We start from the raw sequence: 22,846 nt of genomic DNA, 5'->3' as shown, positions 1-22,846 counted from the left end.
TATTATTATTTCCCAGGGTCCTCTCAGCCCTTCCAGAGTCCATGCCTCTGGGGGACTTCCGAGCTACAAAGTGTAGTGGCAGAAGACAACTATGCCCACCGCCTCCCCCAACAGCTGGGTAACTCGGGCAGGTTACTTCACCCCTCTGAACTTCACTTGGCTCATATGTAAAATGGGGATAATCATGGCAACTGTCGCGTGGAATTGTTTTGAGGATTTAGTGAGCTGATCCACGAACACACTTAGCCCAGTCCCTGGCACATGGCTGGACCTCTATAAATGTCAGCTATTGTTATGATGCACGGCCCGGGAAGTTTTACCTTCTTGGGAGGTAAAGACTGGCTGCATTTAGGCTCCGGGTGGGGGTGGGGACGGGGACGTCCCCGGTGCTCGTCGGCCCTCCCCTGTCCCCGCCCCGGAGCCGGCGGATTCGCTTTCGGTTGGGCAGCTGAGGTTCCGGGGATGGTGACTGCGGAGCTAGCGGTAGATGTCGCTGTCCATAGTGCCCAGCTGTGACCTCCAGCTGGCTCTCACCAGCAACACGTACGCTCCCTCTTCCTGCCCCTCCTAAAGCGAGAGAAATGCCCGGGGTGGGGGGAAATACGTTGCGATCCGATGTGGAGACCAAAGTTGTCTTTTTTCGCGCCCACCTAAAATTGAAAGGAAGAGGCGTGGTGCAGTATCGGCCCTGGGATCACACCGGCGCCCAGGCAGGGCCCCGCCCCTCCAAAGCCCCGCCCCTCTGGCCGTCTCTCTCTCTCTCTCTCTCTCCTGCACCCGTGGTTGGCTGCGCGGGGGGTGGGCGTGGCTGGAAGTCGGCGCTAGGACCCGCCGGAGCGCCGCGGACGTCATGGAGCGGCGCCTGGGCCTCTGGTTGAGCGCGAGGCGCGAGTGATCGGTCGGTGGTTTCCCTCGCGGGGGCCTGGCCCCGAGTCCGGAATCGAGGCCGGAGCCGGTACCGGGGAAGAGGAGAAGGGCGGGATTCCCTCAGGGGAAGAATCCAGGCTGGCAGGAGGTGAAGTCTTATTCCGGCCTAGTTTCGCTTTCCCCATCTCTGGCTTCACGCTACCGGCCCTGCGCATCCAGTTGTTCCCTCTGCGGCGGTGCCCTTTATGCGGGCACAACTCTGGCCTTATCTACTCCCAGGAGACTGCAGGGCGAGGCGGCCAGTGCACAGAGGCTGATCGCGGCGCAGCTGATGCCTCCGAGCTCTGACGCCAGCGTGGGGGGTCCTTCCCAGCTGCTCCGGTTCTGTGTGAAGGGAGGGGCGGTCCTGCCCAGATTCCCCCCAGACGGAGGGGAGGGGCAGTGGAGGTGGGCGGGCCCTGCGGCTGTAGGGGCCTTAGGAACTAGCTCCCGCTCCTGCCCCACCCCCTAGGTATCGGGAAGGATGACCACGCTCACGCGACAGGACCTCAACTTTGGTCAAGGTAGAGAGGCTGGACCTGCGGACCCTGGCGGGGGGCGAGGGAGGGCCTGCGCTGGCGGACTTCCCCGAGCGCACCGGGTTCTGTCCCCTCGCAGTGGTGGCCGACGTGCTCTGCGAGTTCCTGGAGGTGGCAGTGCACCTGATCCTCTACGTGCGTGAGGTTTACCCGGTGGGCATCTTCCAGAAGCGTAAGAAGTACAACGTGCCTGTCCAGGTGAGCCCCACATCCAGACTGGGTGCGCTGGGTCACCCCCGTATCACACAGTGGGTAGAGAGGAGATTTTTAACTTTCTTCCTTCTTCAGGCTCAGCCCTCTCAGTCCCCAGCGGCCTGGCCTTGCCTTCTAGTTCCCGGCAGCTGCTGATAGCCCGACAACCTCCCACCCCTCACCGCAGTGGCGTTTCCTTCTTCCCCCTCTGAACTGGGAGTTCCCCTTGCTAGAAGTTAGGGACCAGGTCCTCCGGTTAGAGCCCCCCAGCCCCCCATCTTTCTATTTTAAAGGTCTCCTGAAGCTGGTGAATGGTTGGTTTGGGGAGGGGATTCCTATAAACCTCAGGCACCTTCCCTCTCCCCTCATTTACCCTAATTGTAACGGGTTGCTTTAGGTTAAAAGGCAGACAAAGCAGTAAATATATGCTACTCTATCCCCAGCCTCTAGAAGTGCCTGTCCCTTAGAAAGCACTCAGTAAATATTAGAATAAATGACCGAATACTGGAAGGTGGTGGAAGCTTAAAAGATATACAGGGGGGGGGGGGAACCCAAAAAACTAACAAACAAAAAGATATACAAGGAAAAGGAAAAAAAGAATCAGCACTTACTGAGCACCCACCGTGTACTAGGTACTTATCTCACTTAATCCTCACTTTTTAAAAATGAGATCTTCCACAGATGAAGTAACTAAAGCACAGAGAAGTTAAGCCTGAGGCCACACAACTTCTTAGTTCCAGATTTTTTTAAATAAATTTATTTATTTATTTATTTATTTATTTATTTATTTATTTATTTATGGCTGCATTGGGTCTTCGCTGCTGCGCACGGGCTTTCTCTAGTTGCAGTGAGCGGGGGCTGCTCTTCGTTGCGTTGCACAGGCTTCTCATTGCGGTGGCTTCCCTTGTTATGGAGCACCGGCTCTGAAGGCGCGCGGGCTTCAGTAGTTGTGGCTCGCGGGCTCTAGAGCGCAGGCTCAGTAGTTGTGGCGCACGGGCTTAGTTGCTCCGCGGCATGTGGGATCTTCCCAGACCAGGGCTCTCCCCTGCATTGGCAGGCGGATTCTTAACCACTGCGCCACCAGGGAAGTCCGTTCCAGATTCTTAATGCTCGAAAATGGATTAAATTTCTGGATCCCGTCTCTGGAAAAATGCCTGTATGCTCAAACACGCACAATTTAAAGACTTCTCAGACTCTGGAGGAGCTCAGTGACCCCGCATTAGGAACTCCTAATGCTACATTAAATGCTAATGTTGAGACTGAATTCTTAGGATCTTCTAACTTCTCTCCCTCTGTGGATAATTCAGTTCTTAGCCTCGTGATGGGAAGTCTGTCTCTTGGGTGGGGAGCCCTAGGGAAGTGCTGCGCCGCTCTCCGAAGGCAGACAGGCCTTTGGGCTGCTGGAGGGGGTCTCCGACGGCTCCCCCATCAGTGCTGCAGCCTCACCAGCCATCATGGGGTTGTGTGCAGATGTCCTGTCACCCGGAGCTGAACCAGTATATCCAGGACACGTTGCACTGCGTCAAGCCGCTTCTGGAGAAGGTGAGGGCACCAGGCCCCTAGCCCACCCCACCCCCAGTGCTCCTCCATGCTCCAGGATGGGGTGACGCTGGGACCATGCCGGGTCCCCATGACTCTTAACATCCAGAAGCCTGTTCCCTGCACTCTGGAGACCACCCCTGCCCAGGGGCAGGCCCCAGGGCATCCGGGCACGTTCAGGGCGTGCTGGGCCCGGGAGCCCTGGTTAGTGGAGTTGGCTGACTGGGGCCTGCCCAGAGGGTTTTGGGTCCTTCTCACCTGTTCTTTTCTCCCCCTCTGCCCCCAAGTTCTGTCTGAGCTTGGCCCCTCAGGGCTTCCTTATTCTACCTTGTTCTGCTCCCTGTGACACCCTGGTACCCCTGCGGGGCCCAGGCATCCTCTCCTCTCCGCGGGTACCACTCATGTCTGGGGGTGCCTACTTCAACTTCTCAAACCTCTTTCTGGGCTCTCAGGGACTCTGGGCCTAGAAGCTGAGCAGGGCTGTGAGTGTGCCTTTCCCATTCTTCCCTGGGCAGGGAGCAGGAGGCAGGAGCTGGGGGGTGGGGTAAGGGGGAGGCAGGTGTCCAGTTCTGGAATAGGGGGTTCCTGTCCTTGCAGAATGATGTGGAGAAAGTGGTGGTAGTCATCTTGGACAAAGAGCACCGCCCAGTGGAGAAATTCGTCTTTGAAATCACCCAGCCTCCGCTGCTGTCCATCAGGTGCGCTGCCTCCATCCACATGCTCGCTGGTGTGAGTTCCCTAGTAATACCGCCACTCTCACCCCTTTAAGGCAGCCCCTGAATGCCTTGCTAAAGGCCTGAGAGGAGACATGGCAAGGTGTGCTGACCTAACGAGGCCTGTTAGTGTCTGAGTCACAGCCGGCCGCCCAGTGGTCTCTGTGGACATCACACAGGTTACACGGAGACCCTCCAGTATCACACTTGGAAAATCACAACGTTGGTGAATGGCTAGTCCCAACCTCATTTTATTTTATTTTATTTATTTAAAAAAAATTTTTTTTAAATTAATTTATTTATTTTTGGCTGTGTTGGGTCTTCGTTTCTGTGCGAGGGCTTTCTCTAGTTGCGGCAAGTGGGGGCCACTCTTCATCGCGATGCGCGGGCCTCTCACTATCACGGCCTCTCTTGTCGCGGAGCACAGGCTCCAGACATGCAGGCTCAGTAACTGTGGCTCACGGGCCTAGTTGCTCCGCGGCATGTGGGATCTTCCCAGACCAGGGCTCAAACCCGTGTCCCCTGCATTGGCAGGCAGATTCTCAACCACTGCGCCACCAGGGAAGCCCCCAACCTCATTTTATAGATGGAGAAACCAGGGTCCCGAGAGATGATCTTGACCTGGTCACCCAGAGCCAGGACACAGACCCAGTTTCCTGACTTGCCAGTCGAGCATCCATCCAGTCCCTAGTCAACTAGAAGTTGACCTTGGATGGGTGTGTTGGGCTGGTCAGCTGCCAGCTTCGTGTGGTGAGGTCAGGGCACTAGAATCTGTCCCCACTTGCTATGTGGCCTCGGGCAAGCCCTGTCCCTTCCCGGCTTGGTGTCCCGGTTCTCAGACTGGGCTGCACATTAGAACCACCTACTGGGGTTCCCTGTGCCCCTTCCCCCCCGCATTCTGACTTAATTAGCCTGGGATGGGACTCGGCTTTGGTTTTAAACTCCCCAGATGATGTCGAACTGTGTAGAGACAGGCAGCCAGGGCCTCAGAAGTCAATACACTCAGAAGCACTAGGGGGACACTGCACCCCCAGGGCTGCTTCCGGGGTTGCTTGCCTGCTGGTGGGAGGGGGACACCCATGTGCTGGGAGACCCTCCTCTTCTCTGCTTCCCAGCTCAGACTCCCTGCTGTCTCACGTGGAGCAGCTGCTCCGAGCCTTCATCCTGAAGATCAGTGTATGTGATGCCGTCCTGGACCACAACCCCCCAGGTGTGCTCACTCCCACCCCCTCTTCCCTGGGCTTTTCCATGGCTACCTGTGTTGGTCTGTGTCCTCAGGTCCCTACTTGGCTGCACCAAGCCTCCTCTCTTCCTCCCTGCCTTTTAGAACCCTTCTGAAAGCCCACCTCCTCCAGGAAGCTTCCCTGATGGACTCCACCTGGGCTTTAGTCTCCCTGTTGACTGTGACTTGTCTGAGCACTGGGTTTACACTCTGCTTTGCGGGGCTGCTGAGCCAGCTAGGGAGGTGGGAAGAGGCTGTGCCACGTGGCAGGCATGGGGTGGCCCTGGCTTGACCAAACTCTGGCCTCTTTAGGCTGTACCTTCACAGTCTTAGTGCACACGAGAGAAGCTGCCACTCGCAACATGGAGAAGATCCAGGTCATCAAGGTGAGATGAGACTGGTGTGGGAGGATGGGCAGGGAGACTGCTGGGAGGCTCTGAAAATCAGAGTTCCATGAGAGTGAGGGCGTTGCCTATGGCAGGGCATTCATTATACATCTTACGGCAGCGCCCGGCGTCGGTAGGCTCTCACTGTGTGCTAGCTCTGTGGCCACCCGCTTGTCATCGCCCCACCTGGGCACCTGGCGCTGAGAGCAGGGAGAGCCACCAGCTCACTGGGGGTTCTCAAGGGAGGGGATCCTTAATCCAGTTTCAGAACTGGTGTTTGGGGCTTGTTAAATCACTGGGGCTCCCGGCCCAGCTCAGATCTACAGACTCAGCCTCTCTCCGGTGGGGGAACCTGGGAATCTGCACGGCCAGCGATTCCCTGGTGATTCTGATGCTCCCTGAAGTCTGAGGATGTCAGCTCTGGAAAGGGAGAGGGTAGCAAAGTGAGGGCTAGCCATGGACCAGCCCCCTGCCACCCTTCCCTTGTCCCCTCCCTAGGACTTCCCCTGGATCCTGGCAGACGAGCAGGACATCCACATGCACGACCCCCGACTGATACCCCTGAAAACCATGACATCAGACATCTTAAAGGTAAGCTGCTTGGGGCCCGAGTGTGCTTTATTTAGGGTGTGCTGAGGCCTGTCAGGCGGCTTGTGGATCAAGGCTCGGGGGAGATGACCAGGGCGTGCCTGGCTTTAGGCTCCCAACTCCCTCTTTCCCTTAACCCCTGGCTGGGGCCACATAGCCCACCCTTGTCAGAGACCCCATGGGTTCTCCAGAGTAGCTGCCCTGGCTGTCCACCTGACCATGGTGTTCGTTCCTGTCCATTAGATGCAGCTCTACGTGGAAGAGCGAGCTCATAAAAGCAGCTGAGGGTGTGCCTGCCCACCGTGGATGCCACAAGTGTCGGACTGTGGGGGCCCAGCCTAGGGCAGTGCTGCAGGGCCACCCTGATTCCAAGTGCTCTTATTGCCTCTATGTATGGACCACCCACCCTCCAGCCCGGGGCTGCTCAGGCCTGGTTGCCTTCATGGAGGAAGCCTCCCCAGGAGGGCAGGGAAGGGTGCTGGGACCTCAGTTTCTCAGCCTCCTGGGATTCAGCTGGCCAACGCTGCCTCAAATACTGTGCTGTGAGTTGTTTCAATAAAGAGCCCCCAGGGCTGAGCTGGGCTGTCACTACCTGGAGGGGAGGGAGGCTGCTTCTCTACCAAAGTGCCAAGGACCTTGTACCCCGACCCCTAGACCCGACGCCAGGCTGGTTTTACTGAAAACATTACAACAAAATGTCAGAGCTACGTGACAGTAAGTTCACAGACTGGTGGGTTTGCCCCAGGTTGGAACTGGGGCAGGGGGCCTCGCTGCCCCCTACAGGCTCATGCCTTGCCTGGAGGGGACCTTTGGCACTCGGCTGGCCCAGACAGAGGATGGATGAATGGCTGTCAGGGGACGGACTGTCAGGAGGGCCTGTGGAGGTGGAGGGGGGAGGGCAGGTGGGTCACCTCCTCTGGCCCCTGCATGGTCTAGGGCTGAGCCACGGACGGGGCCGGGTTCCTGGTCATCCTGTGGCTGACGACGATGCTGCTGTTGGTGACGCGGGGACCATACCAGCCTGCCCAGAACTGGGTGTCCTTGCCCCCGTGCTGGAAGAGGATGTGGCGGACACCTGGAGGGTAATCCGAGAAGGTGTGGGAGACCTGGGGGGGGGCGGAGGGGAAAGGAAGTGACCACCAGGACTGAAGAGGGGACGAGACAGGATGACCACTGAGCCGGAGAGGGGACGGCTGGAGTCAGGTCCTGCAGGGGAGAGCCTCCCGGCCAGAAGGCAGGCGCTCCAGACCGAGGACTGGTGCATGGTGGGCCCTGGGGTTGCCCCGTATTTCCTGCCATCCTGGCCTTGGGAGAAGTGGATGGCGAGGGGCAAGCAGGTGAGGCCTCACCTCTGTCCACCTGGCATCGTTCCACTGGTGGACGGTCACGGGCGTGGGCTCGAAGGAGGCCAGGACGAGGTAGTCGGCCGAGGCCAGCTGTACTCGGATGTGGTAGGTGCAGCCACAGTCTGCTCTGGCGGCGAACCTGGGCGAGCGGAGGGCTTGGGACTGTGCACCCCAATACAGAGGTGGCCCTGGAGGCCACCACCTCTGGAGGCGGGCCGGTAGCAGGCCCACACATTGGAGCCCCGAGTTTCATTTCCCTGCTCTGCCCATGAGGCCCAGCTGGCTTCAGTGCTCCCTGTGCCCCACTGTGCCCCTGGGGTAAGCAGACTATCTGCGCTGGCCCTCAATAATCCCATCTGAGAAAAGGGGCAACCCTTCTGGGTGTTCCAGTGAAGATGTCACCATAAAAAGCAAAAGGCTCTCTACAGAGATAAAGTCCGGGGCTGTCGGATCTGTGACGCCGCCTGTACATTACAATGGAGGTTCGGGAGGGGTGGCCTGTGTGATGGGGGCTGCACAGAGCTCACCCTCTGGTCAGCCCTACTGCAGCCCTGCACACCTCTCAAGCCCCAACCCCCCACCCTCAGAGTAGTGGCCCTGGGGCCTGACTGGTACTAGGGTCCTGCTTCTGCCCTGGACCAGGCCAGACAAAGTTCTGGGCACAGAGTAGGAGCTTGGGATAGAGTCGTGGGATGAACAGTGAAAGGGGCAGGGGAGGCAGACAGGCATGTGATTATCTGCGAGGTCCAGGGAGGCTGGGTCCTGGTGTCTCTCGCTCTAGCGCCCGTTAGTGACAACTCATCTGTAGGCCTCAGTCTCCCCATCTGTAAACTGGGGTTAACATCTGTTGATGCAGGGTTGGGGCGGGGGGCAGTGCTGAATAAGTGCTGGGCCTGACGGTAGGGAGGGGGGCAGCCCTTGCCCCAGGACTCCGCTGGTCTCAGTGGGCACTCCCTAGAGGGGTTCTCAGGAAGAGCGGAGGGAGGGATGCAGAGTGTGGGACTCGGGCGTGGGCCCCACTCACCAGTCCTTAACCTCGATGTCCGGCCGGAACTTGTCCAGTAGCTCCTCCCAGTAGCCCTCGGCTTTGAGGTCTATCAGCTGGGATTTGAGACACATCCTGCGGAGCAGAAGGGGAGGCGTGCGTTCCCAGGCGTGGGCCTGACCCGGGGAGGTGGTTCAGGGGCTGCAGGACGGCCACTGCCGGCGCGGACTCTGGCTCCTGCCTCCTTGCAGGCCCGCGGGGAACGTGCAGGGAGTTTGACCCACTCGTGCCTGGGTGGCGTTCATCCCAGTCCCTAGGCCCAGTGTCCCGGGCAGCCAAGGAGGGCGCCTCCGTGAACTCAGGCCCCTAGACTGGGGACAACCTGTACCACCCCTGACTTACCCCAACCACCTAACGGGCTCCCAGCCTCCTCAAACTGCTCGCCTCCCACACTGCCTATTAACCCAGCCACTGAGTTGCCTCCTGCTCCAGGAAGCAGTAGATGCTGAGCTGGCTTTGGAACCCCCTTTCTGGAGCTTCACACACAGGCCCCTCACTTAGGCCTGGGATTTGGCAAAAGGTTGTCCGGTCCCTCTTCCCTCCACACAGCTTCTCAGTTCAGTTCGTCTTACTCATAGGACGTGGCAAAGTACTTCTTGACTTTGGGGTCAGGGAAGTCTGTGCCATGCGCCCCGGGGAGGCTCTCCACCTTCCACTGGTCCCCTCCGTTGGAGTCGATTTTCCAGGATCTCATATCCTCTAGGAAAAACAGAAGCTGCAGTTAAGACCCTCTGGGTGAATGTTCAGCCTGGCCCTCTCCACCTGGTCCTGGGAGGGAGCGGGTAAGGCTCAGATCTCAAGGCATGCATCCCACGGCACCTTGGAGCCGCCCTACAAAGCCCCCCTCCCCACGTTCCCACCTGTGCCCACCACATCAATTCTGATCTGGGCCATCTGCCTCCCCCTTTGTCCCTGAGAGGCTCAACTCCCAACGTGAAGCTGGAAAAAAAGAAAAAAGGAGTATGACCAGAAATTCTAAATGAACCTTTCCTCACTTCCACGTTGCCCAGGGGCTCTGGAAATACCCAAGTTTCAGTTCTCGAACCATTAAATTATGAAGGGCCTGTGTGGGTAATTCTGTTCTTAATGGCTAATGTGAGTTTGTCCCAACTCAGACCACTTACTAGACGACTGGCGTTCCCCTGACGTCGACGTCCAGGAGGTTAACTATGTAACTGAGATCTGAGGGGGTTTGCTGGTGGGTCGTGGGAGCCTACCGTGCCCACTCGGACCCCCTCTGCCCAGGGCAGGAGGGAGGACTGGGGGGCTGGGCATCCTCTGGGTTGGTGGCGTGTAGTAACCCCGAATCGGTGGAAGGTTCCCCACCAGGTTGCCTTGGCAGGTTTGTAGGCATAAGGCTGTCCCTCCCATCTCCCCCTTCAGACTGAGCTGAGAGGACCTCAGGAAACAGTGCTTCTCTACCCAGGCTTTCCAGAACAATCACCAGGAGAGCTTTTCCAAATTATTCCTTTGCGCCCTCTACTAGGAGCCCACATCTATTCCCCAGGTGCCCCGGGAGCCCCCCAGTAGAGAATCAGAAGAGGAATTCAGAAATCCAGAGCGGGCCAGTGCCCAGGGCAGGCCCAGGGGGAGAGCTGAGCAAGGCTGGGTGGCCGGCTCTGCAGGGCTGTGTGAGCTGAGTTGGTGGTCCGGCCCGGCTGCGCAGCTTCTGAGCAGAATTTGGGGCAGGCCAGGAGACTGAGTGTCTGGGGCACTGTCTATGGGGCCTCTAAGAGGGGCCTAAGGGCCTTCAGCAGTCAGGACTGGACCCCAGAAGCTGGGAAGTTCTAGATCTTTGAGCAAGATACTCATCTTGGGGACCTCATGCTCCCCATCTATAAAATGGAGCCAAACCCTTCTTATTTGGCTAACTCTCGGGATCTTCACGAGGATAAAGAGAGGAAGGGATTCTAAGTGTACAAACTATGCCTCTTAATCAACTGCTGCTATACCCAAACAGGAAGCACGATGCCTGGTACTAAATGAAGATGCTAAATGAAGAAAAAAAAAAGCCTGGCAAATATATAAGAGAACGTAAGCAAAATAGGAGCCTCAAACCATGGGATCGTAGCTACCTCTCAAATTCCTCATTTTCTTCCTCTGTATCATGGGGTGACGGGAGGATAAGGACATTTCTAAGACCTCAGACTAGTGCCTGGCACACAGGAATGTGTCCCTCAATGTTAGGCAGCAGAGACTGAACTAAAGGGGAGGGGGTCTGCAGTGTGTTTATTCATTCAACAAACGTTTCCTGAGCACATGCTATGTGGACACAGGGTGCAGGATGGCAAGATCTGTCAGGCTCCAGGAACTTGAAATTTGTGGCAGAGAAAAAAAAAGATTCAGTTATTATAGGTTATGACCAGTGCTATGAAGGAAGGAAATGGGGCGATGTGACAGACGTGGGGAGCACTGTTTTCAGATGGGGGATCAGGGCACATCTCTGAACTGAGACCTGGAGAATGAGGAGAGGGACCAAGGGAGCATGACAGGTGTTGGGGGGGGGTGGCAATGAGAGAACATTCCAGGTAGTGTGGGAACAGCAAGTACAAAGGCCCTGAGGTTCAGGAAAGGGACGGAACCAGCCCAGCAGCAGGCCCCGGCCCACCTTCGGCACACGGGTTGCGCAGGAGGTTCCTGCGGAGGCTGCACAGAAAGTAGAAGACCTTCCAGTCAGCCACGGACTGGTCCCAGTCCTCAGTGGCGTAGCCCTCATGCAGGCATTTGCGCTTCCAGAGGGACACAAGGTCGATGAGGTCGCGCCAGAGGCTGCAGACAGGGCGGCAGTTCAGCAGCAGCTGGCGGGCGGGCAGGTGCGTGAACACCTCCAGCAGGATGCTCTCGGGCAGCTGGTTGATGCTGACCAGGGCCATGGCCGTGGTGGGGTGAGATGCACGCACAGGCCTGTGGGGAGCAACGGTGGTCATGAGCTCTGACCAAGGAGGTGGACCCCTTAGATCCCCAGGGACCTGGGCCAGGGAACATTGGAGCCCCTTTCCAGTACATGGTAGACCCTCAAAATACAGAGTGGCCACATGTTATGCACATTTGAAAGAGTACAATAAAAATATTGATAAAGTCTTCAGGGACTAATTTTTTAAGAGGCCCCATCCCCCATTAAAAAATTAATTGCTTAATTTTCAGTTGGTTGGCCTGGAGAACCGTAAGATTTTGCCAAGGCCATGCTGTTGTCTGTAAGCTCTGCAAAGGCTTTCAGTGATGTTATTTTAATACTATGAATTCGTTAGAACATAAAATCTTGGGACTCCCCGGTAGCAAAGTGGTTAAGAATCCGCCTGACAATGCAGGGGACACGGGTTTGATCCCTGGTCCAGGAAGATCCCACGTGCCGTGGGGCAACTAAGCCCGTGCACCACAACCACTGAGCCTGCGCGCCACAACTACTGAAGCCTGCACGCCTAGAGCCCGATCTCCACAACAAGAGAAGCCACCGCAGTGAGAAGCCCACGCACCACAAGGAAAAGTAGCCCCCGCTCGCTGCAACTAGAGAAAGTCCACACACAGCAACAAAGACCCAATGCAGCCAAAAATAAAAATATAATAATAAAAAAAGGTGTGAGGGAAAGAATATGTATATAAAAAAAAAGAACGTAAAATCTTTATGACTTCCACAGACTAGCTCACAACTTAAGTGATGGGCTGAGAAACAAACTTTCTCTCCCCAAATTGCCCACTTTAGCTGTGATAAAACATCCCAATGAGGAGGCTCCCCACCACCCCCCAGTTCTGGGTTGGGCATCAGGCCACTCTGAAATGCCCAGAAACGGAAAAGCACGTTGAAGGTGAAGAAGCAAGATTGCTTGGGTTTGAATCCTGGCCTGGAGTGACTAGCTGGGAAGGTAGTCCCCCCACCAAAAAAGGTGGTAACTGTCACGACCTCAGAAGGGCTGGGGGGACCGAGTTAGTACAAGTAAAGCATTTAGCACAGGATTGGCTGAGAAGTGCTCCACAGCGTCATTAACCACACTCTTAGCCTTAGAGCAAAACGACTCTCCAGTAGTTGCAGAGGTAGCGGCCCCTAAGAACACATTCCTCCCTCTACATCCGAATTGCACAGGGTTTTGGGAAAATTACAGTGCCACCACCTTGGCCTGAATCTTGCCTGGGGGGGATCCTGGTTAACCAGCTAAGGGGATTCTCTCAGGTGGGTGGGAGTGGGCCTGCAGCCACTGTCACTCAAAATGGCTGGAGCAGATGGGCCTTATCTGCTTATGGGTGGGGAAGGGAATATTCTCCTGGGACATGTAGAGACACTGGGGAGACTTTTCATTTTTCATTGCGACTTGGCCAAAGAAGCAGTTGTTAACTTAAAACAATAAAAGAGCCAGATATTTTACCAGCAAAACAGATTTATTTGGGAGCAGCAAAGAATTGCAATTTGGGACATGCAACTGGTGAACCACTTGTAAGTCCCGTTAAGCAAAGCAGAGGGAATTCTTTTATAGAAGAGACGGGGAAGTTGGGAGGGACTGTTATAAACAAAAAGTCTCTGGAGGAAACTGGGAGTTCCAAATATAGTGACTTTTCAATGGCTGAGTTGTGACAGTCTACCATTAGCTAAGCTGTTGCCAGGAAAGGAGAAAATCTTTCTTCCTCCTGCTGGCACTAGTAGTGTTACTTCCTGCCAGAAGATCTGTGTTGATTCTTCCTGTATTGGCTGTCAAGTACTCCCCCTTCTGGCCTCCCAACTCCATTTTAGTGAGGTTTCCCTTCATTAATTTTCACATTTCCCCCTTTTGATCAAGATCTTTTTCCAAAAGCATCACTGATAAAGAGTCAGGGTTTTTGTCTGTTTTTTTTTTTTAATTAATTAATTAATTTATTTATTTTTGGCTGTGTTGGGTCTTCGTTTCTGTGCGAGGGCTTTCTCTAGTTGCGGCAAGCGGGGGCCACTCTTCAACACGGTGCGCGGACCTCTCACTATTGCGGCCTCTCTTGTTGCGGAGCACAGGCTCCAGACGCGCAGGCTCAGTAGCTGTGGCTCACGGGCCTAGTTGCTCCACGGCATGTGGGATCTTCCCAGACCAGGGCTCGAACCCGTGTCCCCTGCATTGGCAGGCAGATTCTCAACCACTGTGCCACCAGGGAAGCCCCTGTCTTTTTTTAATCAGCATTCAGTGGCCTTTTGTCCCTTGATGCCAGGAAGGATCTTTTCTGGGTGTCCTGTCCCATGTCAGAGGGAAAGTGCACAGGTTGGAAACCTACTGTGGTCACACTTGAGTAACAAGGAGGGGTAGGAGGGAGATCGCTCAGGAATTTCCCATCCAAAAGTCTGTATCTTAGAATAGTGAATACAGCAAGGGCACACTCAAAACGGAAGGAATTAAACAAGAATTTTGTAAAGACGATGTGGTACATATATACAATGGAATATTACTCAGCCATAAAAAGGAACGAAATTGGGTCATTTGTAGAGACGTGGATGGACCTAGAGACTCATACACAGTGAAGTAAGTCAGAAAGAGACAAACAAATATTGTATATTAACACATATATGTGGAATCTAGAAAAATAGTACAGATGAACTGGCTTGCAAGGCAGAGATAGTGACACAGATGTAGAGAACAAACGTATGGACACCAAGGGGGGAAAGCAGGGGTGGGTGGTGGTGGTGGTGGTGGGATGAATTGGGAGATTGGGATTGACATATATAAACTAAACTAATATGTATAAAATAGATAACTAATAAGAACCTCCTGTATAAAAAAAAATTAAATTAAAAAAAAAAAGAATTTTGGAATGACACAGTGTAGGAATAAACATGAAGTAATTAAACAGTATTGTTACCTCAAAAGAAACTGTTTGGAATCAGATGTTTTATCAATGATACAGACTGTAGGTTGAAAATTCAAGAAACTGAATTTGGATAAGAATCCAGAGTCAGTTTTATAGTCCAGATGAAAGAAAGACACTTCTGTGAATTCTAAATCTTCTAACAGGCCTTGTCTAGACATCTTGGGCAAGCTGTCTCATCAGATGTCATCTGCTTCAAATCCAGGAAATCTTTACCTTCAGGTCACCAGATGGTGTGCAGATCCAGTTAGGGTCTGGTGCTTTCTTAGATGTGTCACATGAATCCAAGAGTCTGTTCTCTGAAGTTTGGAGGCACAAGGGTAGGTTAGCAGTACCTGATGGGGCCTTTCCAGTGAGGTTGAAGAGAGTCCTTCTCGAGGTTTCTTTTCCAGTACATGAAATCTCCAGGTTGAAAGGTGTGATGCTTAAGGTCTTCGTCTCCCAAGAGCGCACTATGAAGAAGATTGCTCTACCAAGCATTGTTATTTTTAATAGAAGCAATTAGGCCTTTACAATATTGAAATATATCTCCTTTCATCAGCTGTGGGTCAAAAGTGGGTAGGGCAAGGAACATTGGGTGTCCTGTGACTACCTCAAAGGGTGAGAGTTTGAGTTCTGAAAGGGGTGCATCTGAGATTTAGAAGAACCAATGGCAATGCTTTTTGGGGGGAGGGTCTCTATGAATTTTGCCCACTAGGTCTTAATAGTGCCATTAGTACGTTCCACTAACTCTGAGGATTGAGGATAGTAAGTACAGTGAAAATGTTGTAAAACCAGTTAAAGATCACAAACTCGTCGAAGCACCTGACCAGTAAAATGGGTTCCTTGATCACTGTGAAGTTCAAGAGGGGTTCCCCAGGTAGGGATAATCTTTTCTATCAAAATTGTAGCCACAGAAGAAGCAGTGGCCTGTCTGCAAGGGAGGGCTTCAATCCAATGAGAAAACATACAGACCATGTAATAAAATATATTTATATCCATGAGATGGGAACAGCTACGTGAAATCCATCTACCAAACTTCTTTTTTAATTGGAATATAGTTGATTTACAATGTTGTGTTAGTATCAGGTGTGCAGCAAAGTGAATCAATTATACATATATGTATATCCACTCTTTTTTAGATTCTTTCCCATACAGGTCATTACAGAGTATTGAGTGGAGTTCCCTGTGCTATACAATAGGTCCTTATTAGTTATCTATTTTATACAGAGTAGTGTGTATATGTCAATCCCAATCTACTGATTTATCCCTCCCCCCCCTTTCCCCTCTATATCTACCAAACTTTGAATGGCCCATTAGGCAATTCTAAGTGTCTGGGAGGAGTGCAAACAGGTTTCCCTGGATTGTATTTTGGACAGGTGGGACAAGAAGGTAGGTACTTTTTGTGGCCTTATTAATATTTCCCCACCAACATTCATTCATGAATGCTATCATTTTGTCACTGGACCAAGAGTTCAATGCATGTACAGTGGTGAGGTGTGGGAATCAGAATTTCTGGTAGGACCAGTTTGTTATTTGGCCCAAACCAGAGTTTTCTCTTTCTACTGAACCAGCAGTTCCTAGATCCCCAGTACTGTTTTTCCTTTTCTGGGGCATTGGGCATTTCTAGATTGTTATCTTGGGGAGCATCCTTTTGGATCATACCGGAGGTTTGGTCATGGGTTCCTTCGAGAGCAGCATTTTGGGCAGAAATATCAGCAAGTTGGTTTCTTTCATCCTATAGGGACTCAAGCTTGGAATGCCCAGGGATCTTAATAATAGTCAAGGCAGCTGGCAAGAGTATAGCGTCTAATTGATTTTGGATATAAGAGCCATTTTTAATCTTTTCTCCATTAGAGGTAGGGAAACCTTGTTTCCACGTTATTCCAAAGTCATGGGTTGCTCCAAAGGAATACTGACTATCAGAATAAATGTTTGTAGTTTTGCCCTTGGCTAAAGTACAAACCTCAGTGAGGGCATATAATTCAGCCTGTTGCGTAATTAAGCCATAGGTAAAGGCGTTGCTTCAAAAATATCAAAAGGAGTTGCAATGGCATACTCAGCACAATATTTACCACTTTCTCCCTTTAAATAAGAACCATCAGTAAACCATGAAAAATCTGCATTGGTTAGAGGAGTCTCCTCTAAATTATTACACGGAGTCAAAGGGTGACCAGTAAGGGTCAGGCAGTGGTGAGGGGTTTCGTCAGTGAAGGAGGGGAGAAAAGTAGCAGGGTTGAGGTTAGTACAATGTGAAAGAGCTATGTGAGGAACAGTTAGCAAAAGGATTTCATAAGAGGTGAGGCAACTGACTGAAAAATGTTGAGTGGATGAGAAGTTAGGAGGGCTTCCACTGCATGGGATACAAAGATGGTTAAAGGGGATCCCATGATTGTCTCTTTGGTGGCCTTAACCAGAAGGGCAGTAGCAGGAATGGCTTTGAAGGTCCCCCTGTTTTTGGGATCCGAGGACATTCCCTGCCTTCTCACATACAAAGAGTGAAAAAGGAAGCTGGTAATTAGGATGCCCAAGGGCAGGTAGTCTCATTAAGCTTTTCTTTAAGTCTTCAAAAGCTGTGTCATCTTGATCTCCCCAATTAATGGGGTCAGATTTGCTGGTTTTTAATAAAGCATGTAGGGGCTGAGCCAGAAGAGAGAAAATTGGGATCCAATTTCAACAGTAGCCAGATAGCCCAAGAAAACCTTAGGAGCTTAGTTTTTGATTCTGGGCAGTTCAGGATGTCATGGAGTCTATCTAGATCCAGTAGTCCCTGTTCTGAAATCACGTGCTCTAAATACTGAACCTGAGTTTGAGCAAAGTGCCATTTTTCTTTGGAGACTTTATGTCCCTTTAAGGCCAAAAATTTTCGCGGGTGGATGCTGTCTTCCTGTGAGGAGGTTTGAGAAGGACAGCATACGCGCAAATCATCTATATGATGTAACAAAGTAGAACCTGCAGAAAACTTTACATCATCCAGATCAGCTTTCAAGATTTGTGAAAAGTAAGAAGGACTTTCTGTGAAACCCTGGGTCACTACTATACGAGTCTATCGTCGTCCGTCCCAGGTGAAGGCAAAAAGATATTGGCTAGCCTTATCAACTAGAATAAGTTGAAAAATACACTGCATAGATCAGTCACAGTGAAAAACTTGCTTCAAGTGGGAATGGATGTCAGTAGCATGCAGTGGTTAGGAACAACTGCGTGTTGAGAAATAACAATGTTTATTGCTCAGCGGTCCTGGATAAACCTCCATCCTCAGCCCTTGGGTTTTCTCACAGGTATAACAGGTGTATTACAGGGACTAATGCAAGGGATAATGAGGCCCTGAGCCTTGAAATCTTCCATCATGGGTTTTCTATATGAAGGGCTTCTTTACTTATAGGGTATTGATTACTTCTGAAGAGAGTTTAGAGGGATCGATTTGAATCTTAATGGGAGGTACACTGTGAATTTTGCCAATATCAGTTGGAGATTTTTGCCTGTAAGGAGGTTGGTAGCTGATTCAATAGGGACAAATGATCAGTGTTTCAAGAATCAGCCCCAGCAGTGCCGGAAACAGAACAAATAAAAGATGTCGAAGGGTCTTTTAATTTACCTGGTTGGCTATTTTGATGGCTACTGTCAAATTCTAGAATTATTTCCCCCTTTTGGGAGAAAGAAATTGGGCATAATACTCTTCCAAGAAGTCTAGGCCTAATAAATGAATGGAGGCAGAGGAGCTAAGGAGAGAAAGTGTGTATCTCTCAAAGGGCCTAAACAAAAGGGAGAAGGTTCAGAGACAGGAACCTGCTGAGGATTATTAGAAATCCCCACTCTCAGAACTGTATTAGGGCTCTGCAGTGGGGCTGAGCACCGAGAGTGCGGCTCTGCTGTCAGTAAGGGCAGAGAGAGAGATTCCTTCCCAATCTGGAGAGTTGTTTCTTTGAGCTGATTAACAGGGAGGATTGGGAAGAGCCCCTGTAGTTCCTCAGAGCCCCGTCATTGGGCATTAGGAGGACATTGGAAAGGCTGAGAGGGCTGAAAACTCCTGAAATGCTTGAATTTGTAACAGTCTTTTTTCTGATGCTCTGGCTTTTTGCAATAGCAGAAATTAGAAGGTTTTTGGTTTTGTTTAGGGACCTTCATTTGCTAGAGTTGAAGATTAAGAATTTTAGTGGTCTTTCTTTTTGGTGACTCACCTAGCGTGCAAGTGAGCTGATTTGCCAAATGAATCTAGAGTGGACACAGTTTCCCATTCCATCCTGGTTCTTTTAAATAAAAGAAAAAGATCCTGGTTCAGCCCATTAATAAACATGGAGGTGACAGTTACCCTAGTGGACTCAACATCTGAAGGAAGACCAGAGCTTTCTTTAAAAATAACCTGAAGTCGATTAGAATAGCCATGAACAGGTTCATCAGATTTTTGTATGCAAGGTTGACCTTTGTTCTGATCAACAGGCTTAGGAAAGGCTACTGTAATTGCTCAGTGGAGGTTTTCAATGAGTGTTCTAGCCTCTTGCCAAACGTTAGAGGATTGCTCTTCTAAATCCACTCCAGAATGTTCCCATGGGCTAGTTTCATCCAGTGTTTGCTTGACTCTCACCAACAAGCACGTGGACTAACTGATATAAATCTGAGAAACCAGACTGGTAGGTTTGAACAAGTATTAAAATCTTCAGCAAACCTATGGGGGTCCTCAGTTACTTTAGGAAACTCTTGAACTATGGCTCACAATTTGGCTTAGTCCAGGGAACATAAGTAATTTGGGGTTTATTTCAATCCTCAGAAGATTAACTTTAAGGAGCAGGTTCTGATAGGTTCAGAGGAGGGAGCAGGGAGAGTCAGCAGAGCTGTAGGGAAAAAGGGAAGTTCAGCAAGAGAATTAGACTGGGGAGGTGCAGAAGGAAAGGAAGATGGCGACTGGGATGGGCTTGAGCACAAGACGACTGCCAGCATCCAGAGACAGAGAAGACGGGGTAGGGGAAAAAGAGACCTCAGAAGCCATTTTGTCTTTCTTTAATATTTTATTTGCCTCAGTTACTTTAAAAATTGTATATTGCAAAGCGGCAATTTTAGACTCCTGATACGTTTTGGAAGCCTTAAAATACCAATCAAAATTGGTGTCCAATTCAGTTTTGACAACTGCAGATCTATGGCTAACACAATTTTAAGAAAGGAAGTTTGGGGAGTTCAGAAGTTCCCCATGCTGGTCACTGATCTAAATTACGTGTTTCAGTTGGTCCATTTAGTTAAAAATGTATATAAGGAGAGACAGCAGTTTTTAAACATAAAATTGCCCAGGGTCCCTGAAAAGGCGGGGGGGGCACCCTCAAAACATTTAGATAACTGGGATCCCATTTTTCAGGGGTTTTTCTCTAGAGCAAAAGAATCATTCTTAAACAGCCCACAGGCCAAATACCAGCACAGTTTCAATAGGAACAGCCTGGTTCCAAAAGTAGTCGGACTGAAAGCTAGCACAGTTCCAGCTGGAACAGCGTGATTACAAGAGTGAGGCCAAAGTGCCAACCAAGTACTCACAGACAAACAAGGCCTTAACAAAAAAGGACGAAGCCTTCAAAGAGATCCCAAATAAAACCTGGAGAGCTTCAAAACGCAAAAAGAGCGCAGCTCAGATCCAGGAGAAAAACTTACCCTCAAACTGCAAAGTTGCTGAGAAAGCAGTTGAGTTCTGTGGGATCTGTGGGTACCAGCACCTGTTTGCTCACCAGCCTCGGAGTTGTTGGGGGTCTTCTCTGGATCTCAGTGAAACCTCCGTGTAATGTTAACCTAAAACAATAAAAAAGCCGCTTATTTTACTAGCAAAACAGGTTTATTTGGGAGCAGCAAATAACTGCAAGGCAGGATATGCAACTATTGCGAACCACTTTCAAGTCCTGTTAAGCAAAGAAGAGACTCTTTTACAGAGGAGAAGGGAAAGTTGGGTGGGGCTGTTATAAACAAAAAGCCCATTGGAAGACACGGGGAGTTGGAAGTATAACGGCTGTTCATTGGTTGAGTTGTGACAGTCTCTCATTGGCTGAGCTGTTGCCAGGCAAGGAGAAAATCATTTTTTCCTTCTGCTGGCAGTAGTAGTCTCACTTCCTGCCAGGTATGCCAAGTATGCCTCTTGATGTTGGGATTGTACTGACTGTCAAGTGTTCCTCTTCCTCATTTCCTGACTCCATTTTAGTGGGCTTCCCCTTTTTAATTTTCACACAGCTCACAGTCTTCTCAAAGCTTTCATCCCTTTAAAAAAATGAGGGTGGGCACACACTCTGGCACCTGCCCAGGGAGAAGTATTTTTCCATTATCAGAGAAAAAAAACCAAAAAACAACAACAAAAAAAAAACCAGATAAATAAGGTACTTGTAGCTTGTGCAAAATGCTATGATGGAAAAATACTCCATGCGGCCAGGTCTTCCCATTTTTCAGGAGGAATTTTAAACATTTTTTAAAAACATGAAATCTGTCAAATTTTAAACGTTGGCAACTTCTAAAAGCATTGTCTAGGCCAAATAAAAGTCCCTGGGCTCCAAGTTAGAGGCGTCTTAGGTACAAACAGCTCCTCGACCTATCGTCCAAAGTCTGGTCTTTCGCTCTGGTCGCATGTCATCACTGGACTCCATCCCCAAAGCCTGAATGCTGAAGGGTGGAGGGGGTGAAGGTCATCCTGGGGCATTTGGGGGTGGAGACGTCCACATCAGCCCTAAGAAGCCACCTCGCATCGACTGGGCTTCCCACGTACCAGGCCCAGAGCCACGCGCTGGCCTTTTCTCCATAGACCCTCCCTACAAACACTCGAGACACTGTTACTAAGCCCATTTCCGAAAACGGAAACTGCGGCTTGGGGAAGTTAGGCCCCCGTCCCAGGCCTTGCGGGCGTGACGGTGCCCAGAGTTCCTAGATTGTCCCCTGGCCGGGGCGCTGCACACGAGGTTAAGCCGGAGTGGCCGCGGACGCCAAGGATACTCCGGGACAGCCAAGCCGGGAAGCGAAGCAGTCCGCGCCGAGCTATCAGACCCTAGAGACTGGCCCCGCCCCGCGCCCCGCCCCGCCCGGAAGCGGCTCCCCCCGGCGCCCCTCCCGCGGCTGCCGGCTTCCCGGCCGGCTGGAGACAGCATCCTCGGGCTCGGTTAACATCCCGACGACCCTCCCCAGCGCCGAACATCCAAGCCCCCTCCCGCACCTGTCGACCCCCTACCCGTCCCTTGCCTGGGCCGAGATCTGGGCGCGGGGCGGAGCGCTCGGCGCGACCTGAGCTCGGGGTCACCCTGGAGCTTACGGCCTCGGCGGCGCCGTCAGCTCTCGCCCCGCCCGGCGCCTGCGTCACGCGCCGCGCTCAGGCCGCCTCCCTCGCGGCCCCAGCCTGCTGCTCCAGCGGCTTCGCCCCGCCCCACGCCGGGGCCATTTTCCCAGACGCGACCAAAGACATCTGGTGTTCTCAGGCTCGGGGCGGCGTCAAGGGAGCTCCAGACCTCGTTTCCTGAACCTCAGTCTTTCTTTCCAGGCGGTGGGCGGCTCAGCAGTGGGGACCCAATTTTTCTCTGCTTCCACCTCCCTCCGGTAGGCCGGAGCCTCCTTCTGACCTAGCCCTTCCCCGCTGGGGGCCACTCCTTAGACCTCTATTCCGGTTCCCTGGACGCAGGGAGGGAGGTGGGCCCGCTTCCTGCCCTGGACCCGTGGGCCCCCGCCTGGAGGGTGACTGCTGAAACTCCGGCCTTGAGCCTGGTTCGTACCGTCCCTAGGACTTACTCAGAGGTAAAAACCGCTCTGCGTTTTTGCTGGGATTAAGTTCATTAATTCCTTTCTTCATTCCACAAATAATTATCAAGCACCTACTTCAGGCAACCACAAAGGATCGTGCAAGGTGTGCACTGCCCAAGGGTGCCTGATCCAGGCCGGGTTGTTAACTCAGGGCTGCATATTCTCCGAGGAAGAGTGTCTTTTGCTAACTTGCCATACAGTTAGTGGGTGGTGGTCCTGAGACAGGCTGGGACCTGGGACCCTTTGCTGCAGTGCTTGCACCTGGACAAACAATCTCTGAGCTGACAAGCTGTAAAGAAACTATAAGGGACTAAAAATAACTGTGTGCGTGTGCAGTTGGGGCAAACTATGGACAACAAGATACAAAAAGACCAAAAACCCAACTGCCACTTCTGAAGAGCCCAAAAACAGAGCATGGGGAGCAAAAGCAGGGTACTGCGCATGCCCCCTGCACACACCACCACCAAAGGGGTGGGCAGACCACCTAAGCCACCCTTCCTGCCTGGCCCCTGGACACACCCCTACCCTCACCCCATACAAGGAACCAACTCCCCCACTCCCCCAGAGTGAGCGAGGGATCCAGCAAGGGAAACTGTTGCTTGATTTCACTCCCTCCTGCTGTAGCAGGGGTCCCAGGAAAGCCTTACCTGAAACTCTTGTCTGGCCTCATCAATTTCTATTGATTAAGGAGGCCAAGAACCCTGGTCGGTAACAGTCATTGCCCTGGTTGAGGCCCTAATCTAGCTCACTGTTGAGTCAGATAATGCAATTTAACAGTGCTTATTGAGCACCTACTGTGTGCCAGGCACCATTATAAATTCTTTGGCTTTGTCT

General features: G+C 51.9%; 2 protein-coding genes across 12 annotated transcripts; one reads left to right on the top strand and one right to left on the bottom strand.

The window, feature by feature from the left end:
• The first annotated feature begins 822 nt into the window (after positions 1–822).
• Positions 823–6,680, top strand: MAD2L2 (mitotic arrest deficient 2 like 2). 6 transcript variants are annotated; one of them, XM_057554086.1, is made up of 10 exons: positions 828–1,015; positions 1,147–1,248; positions 1,379–1,430; positions 1,525–1,643; positions 3,108–3,179; positions 3,774–3,874; positions 5,005–5,099; positions 5,424–5,497; positions 5,996–6,088; positions 6,329–6,680. In XM_057554086.1, the coding sequence occupies exons 3-10, from the start codon at positions 1,391–1,393 to the stop codon at positions 6,368–6,370; spliced, it is 636 nt and encodes a 211-aa protein (XP_057410069.1). In that variant the 5' UTR covers positions 828–1,015; positions 1,147–1,248; positions 1,379–1,390; the 3' UTR covers positions 6,371–6,680. The 6 variants fall into 6 exon arrangements, with proteins under 6 accessions (XP_007170045.2, XP_007170047.2, XP_057410069.1 ...); XM_057554089.1 differs by having other exon boundaries at positions 1,147–1,253; XM_007169983.3 differs by lacking the exon at positions 1,147–1,248 and having other exon boundaries at positions 823–955.
• FBXO6 (F-box protein 6) lies at positions 3,224–21,742 on the bottom strand. Of its 6 annotated transcripts, XM_057554064.1 has the most exons (8): positions 21,435–21,581; positions 19,901–20,035; positions 11,085–11,380; positions 9,049–9,175; positions 8,456–8,551; positions 7,435–7,570; positions 6,997–7,191; positions 3,224–5,917 (listed from the first exon to the last, which is right to left on the bottom strand). In XM_057554064.1, exons 3-7 carry the CDS (start codon positions 11,347–11,349, stop codon positions 7,018–7,020), a joined length of 798 nt encoding a protein of 265 aa, XP_057410047.1. In that variant the 5' UTR covers positions 11,350–11,380; positions 19,901–20,035; positions 21,435–21,581; the 3' UTR covers positions 3,224–5,917; positions 6,997–7,017. The 6 variants fall into 6 exon arrangements, with proteins under 6 accessions (XP_057410047.1, XP_007170042.1, XP_057410052.1 ...); XM_007169980.3 differs by lacking the exons at positions 3,224–5,917; positions 21,435–21,581 and adding an exon at positions 21,724–21,742 and having other exon boundaries at positions 6,658–7,191; XM_057554069.1 differs by lacking the exon at positions 3,224–5,917 and having other exon boundaries at positions 6,658–7,191; positions 21,531–21,629.
• Between the last annotated feature and the right edge of the window lie 1,104 nt (positions 21,743–22,846).

This window comes from Balaenoptera acutorostrata, chromosome 1 (genome assembly GCF_949987535.1).
Source record: "Balaenoptera acutorostrata chromosome 1, mBalAcu1.1, whole genome shotgun sequence".
NCBI lineage: Eukaryota > Metazoa > Chordata > Mammalia > Artiodactyla > Balaenopteridae > Balaenoptera > Balaenoptera acutorostrata.
Note: the sequence above shows the minus strand (reverse complement) of the source record. Positions and strands in the feature narration are given on the sequence as shown.

What these genes read in the sequence shown, in the direction of transcription:
- MAD2L2 (XM_007169983.3), top strand. Translation starts at nt 1,391, where the DNA reads ATGACCACGCTCACGCGACAGGACCTCAACTTTGGTCAAG. An exon ending in CCTGGACCACAACCCCCCAG is followed by an intron (nt 5,100 to 5,423) that starts GTGTGCTCACTC and finishes TGGCCTCTTTAG; the next exon opens with GCTGTACCTTCACAGTCTTA. An exon ending in TGACATCAGACATCTTAAAG is followed by an intron (nt 6,089 to 6,328) that starts GTAAGCTGCTTG and finishes CCTGTCCATTAG; the next exon opens with ATGCAGCTCTACGTGGAAGA.
- FBXO6 (XM_007169980.3), bottom strand. Translation starts at nt 11,349, where the DNA reads ATGGCCCTGGTCAGCATCAACCAGCTGCCCGAGAGCATCCTGCTGGAG. An exon ending in GCGCAACCCGTGTGCCGAAG is followed by an intron (nt 9,176 to 11,084) that starts GTGGGCCGGGGC and finishes TGTTTTTCCTAG; the next exon opens with AGGATATGAGATCCTGGAAA. An exon ending in GACATCGAGGTTAAGGACTG is followed by an intron (nt 7,571 to 8,455) that starts GTGAGTGGGGCC and finishes CCGCTCGCCCAG; the next exon opens with GTTCGCCGCCAGAGCAGACT.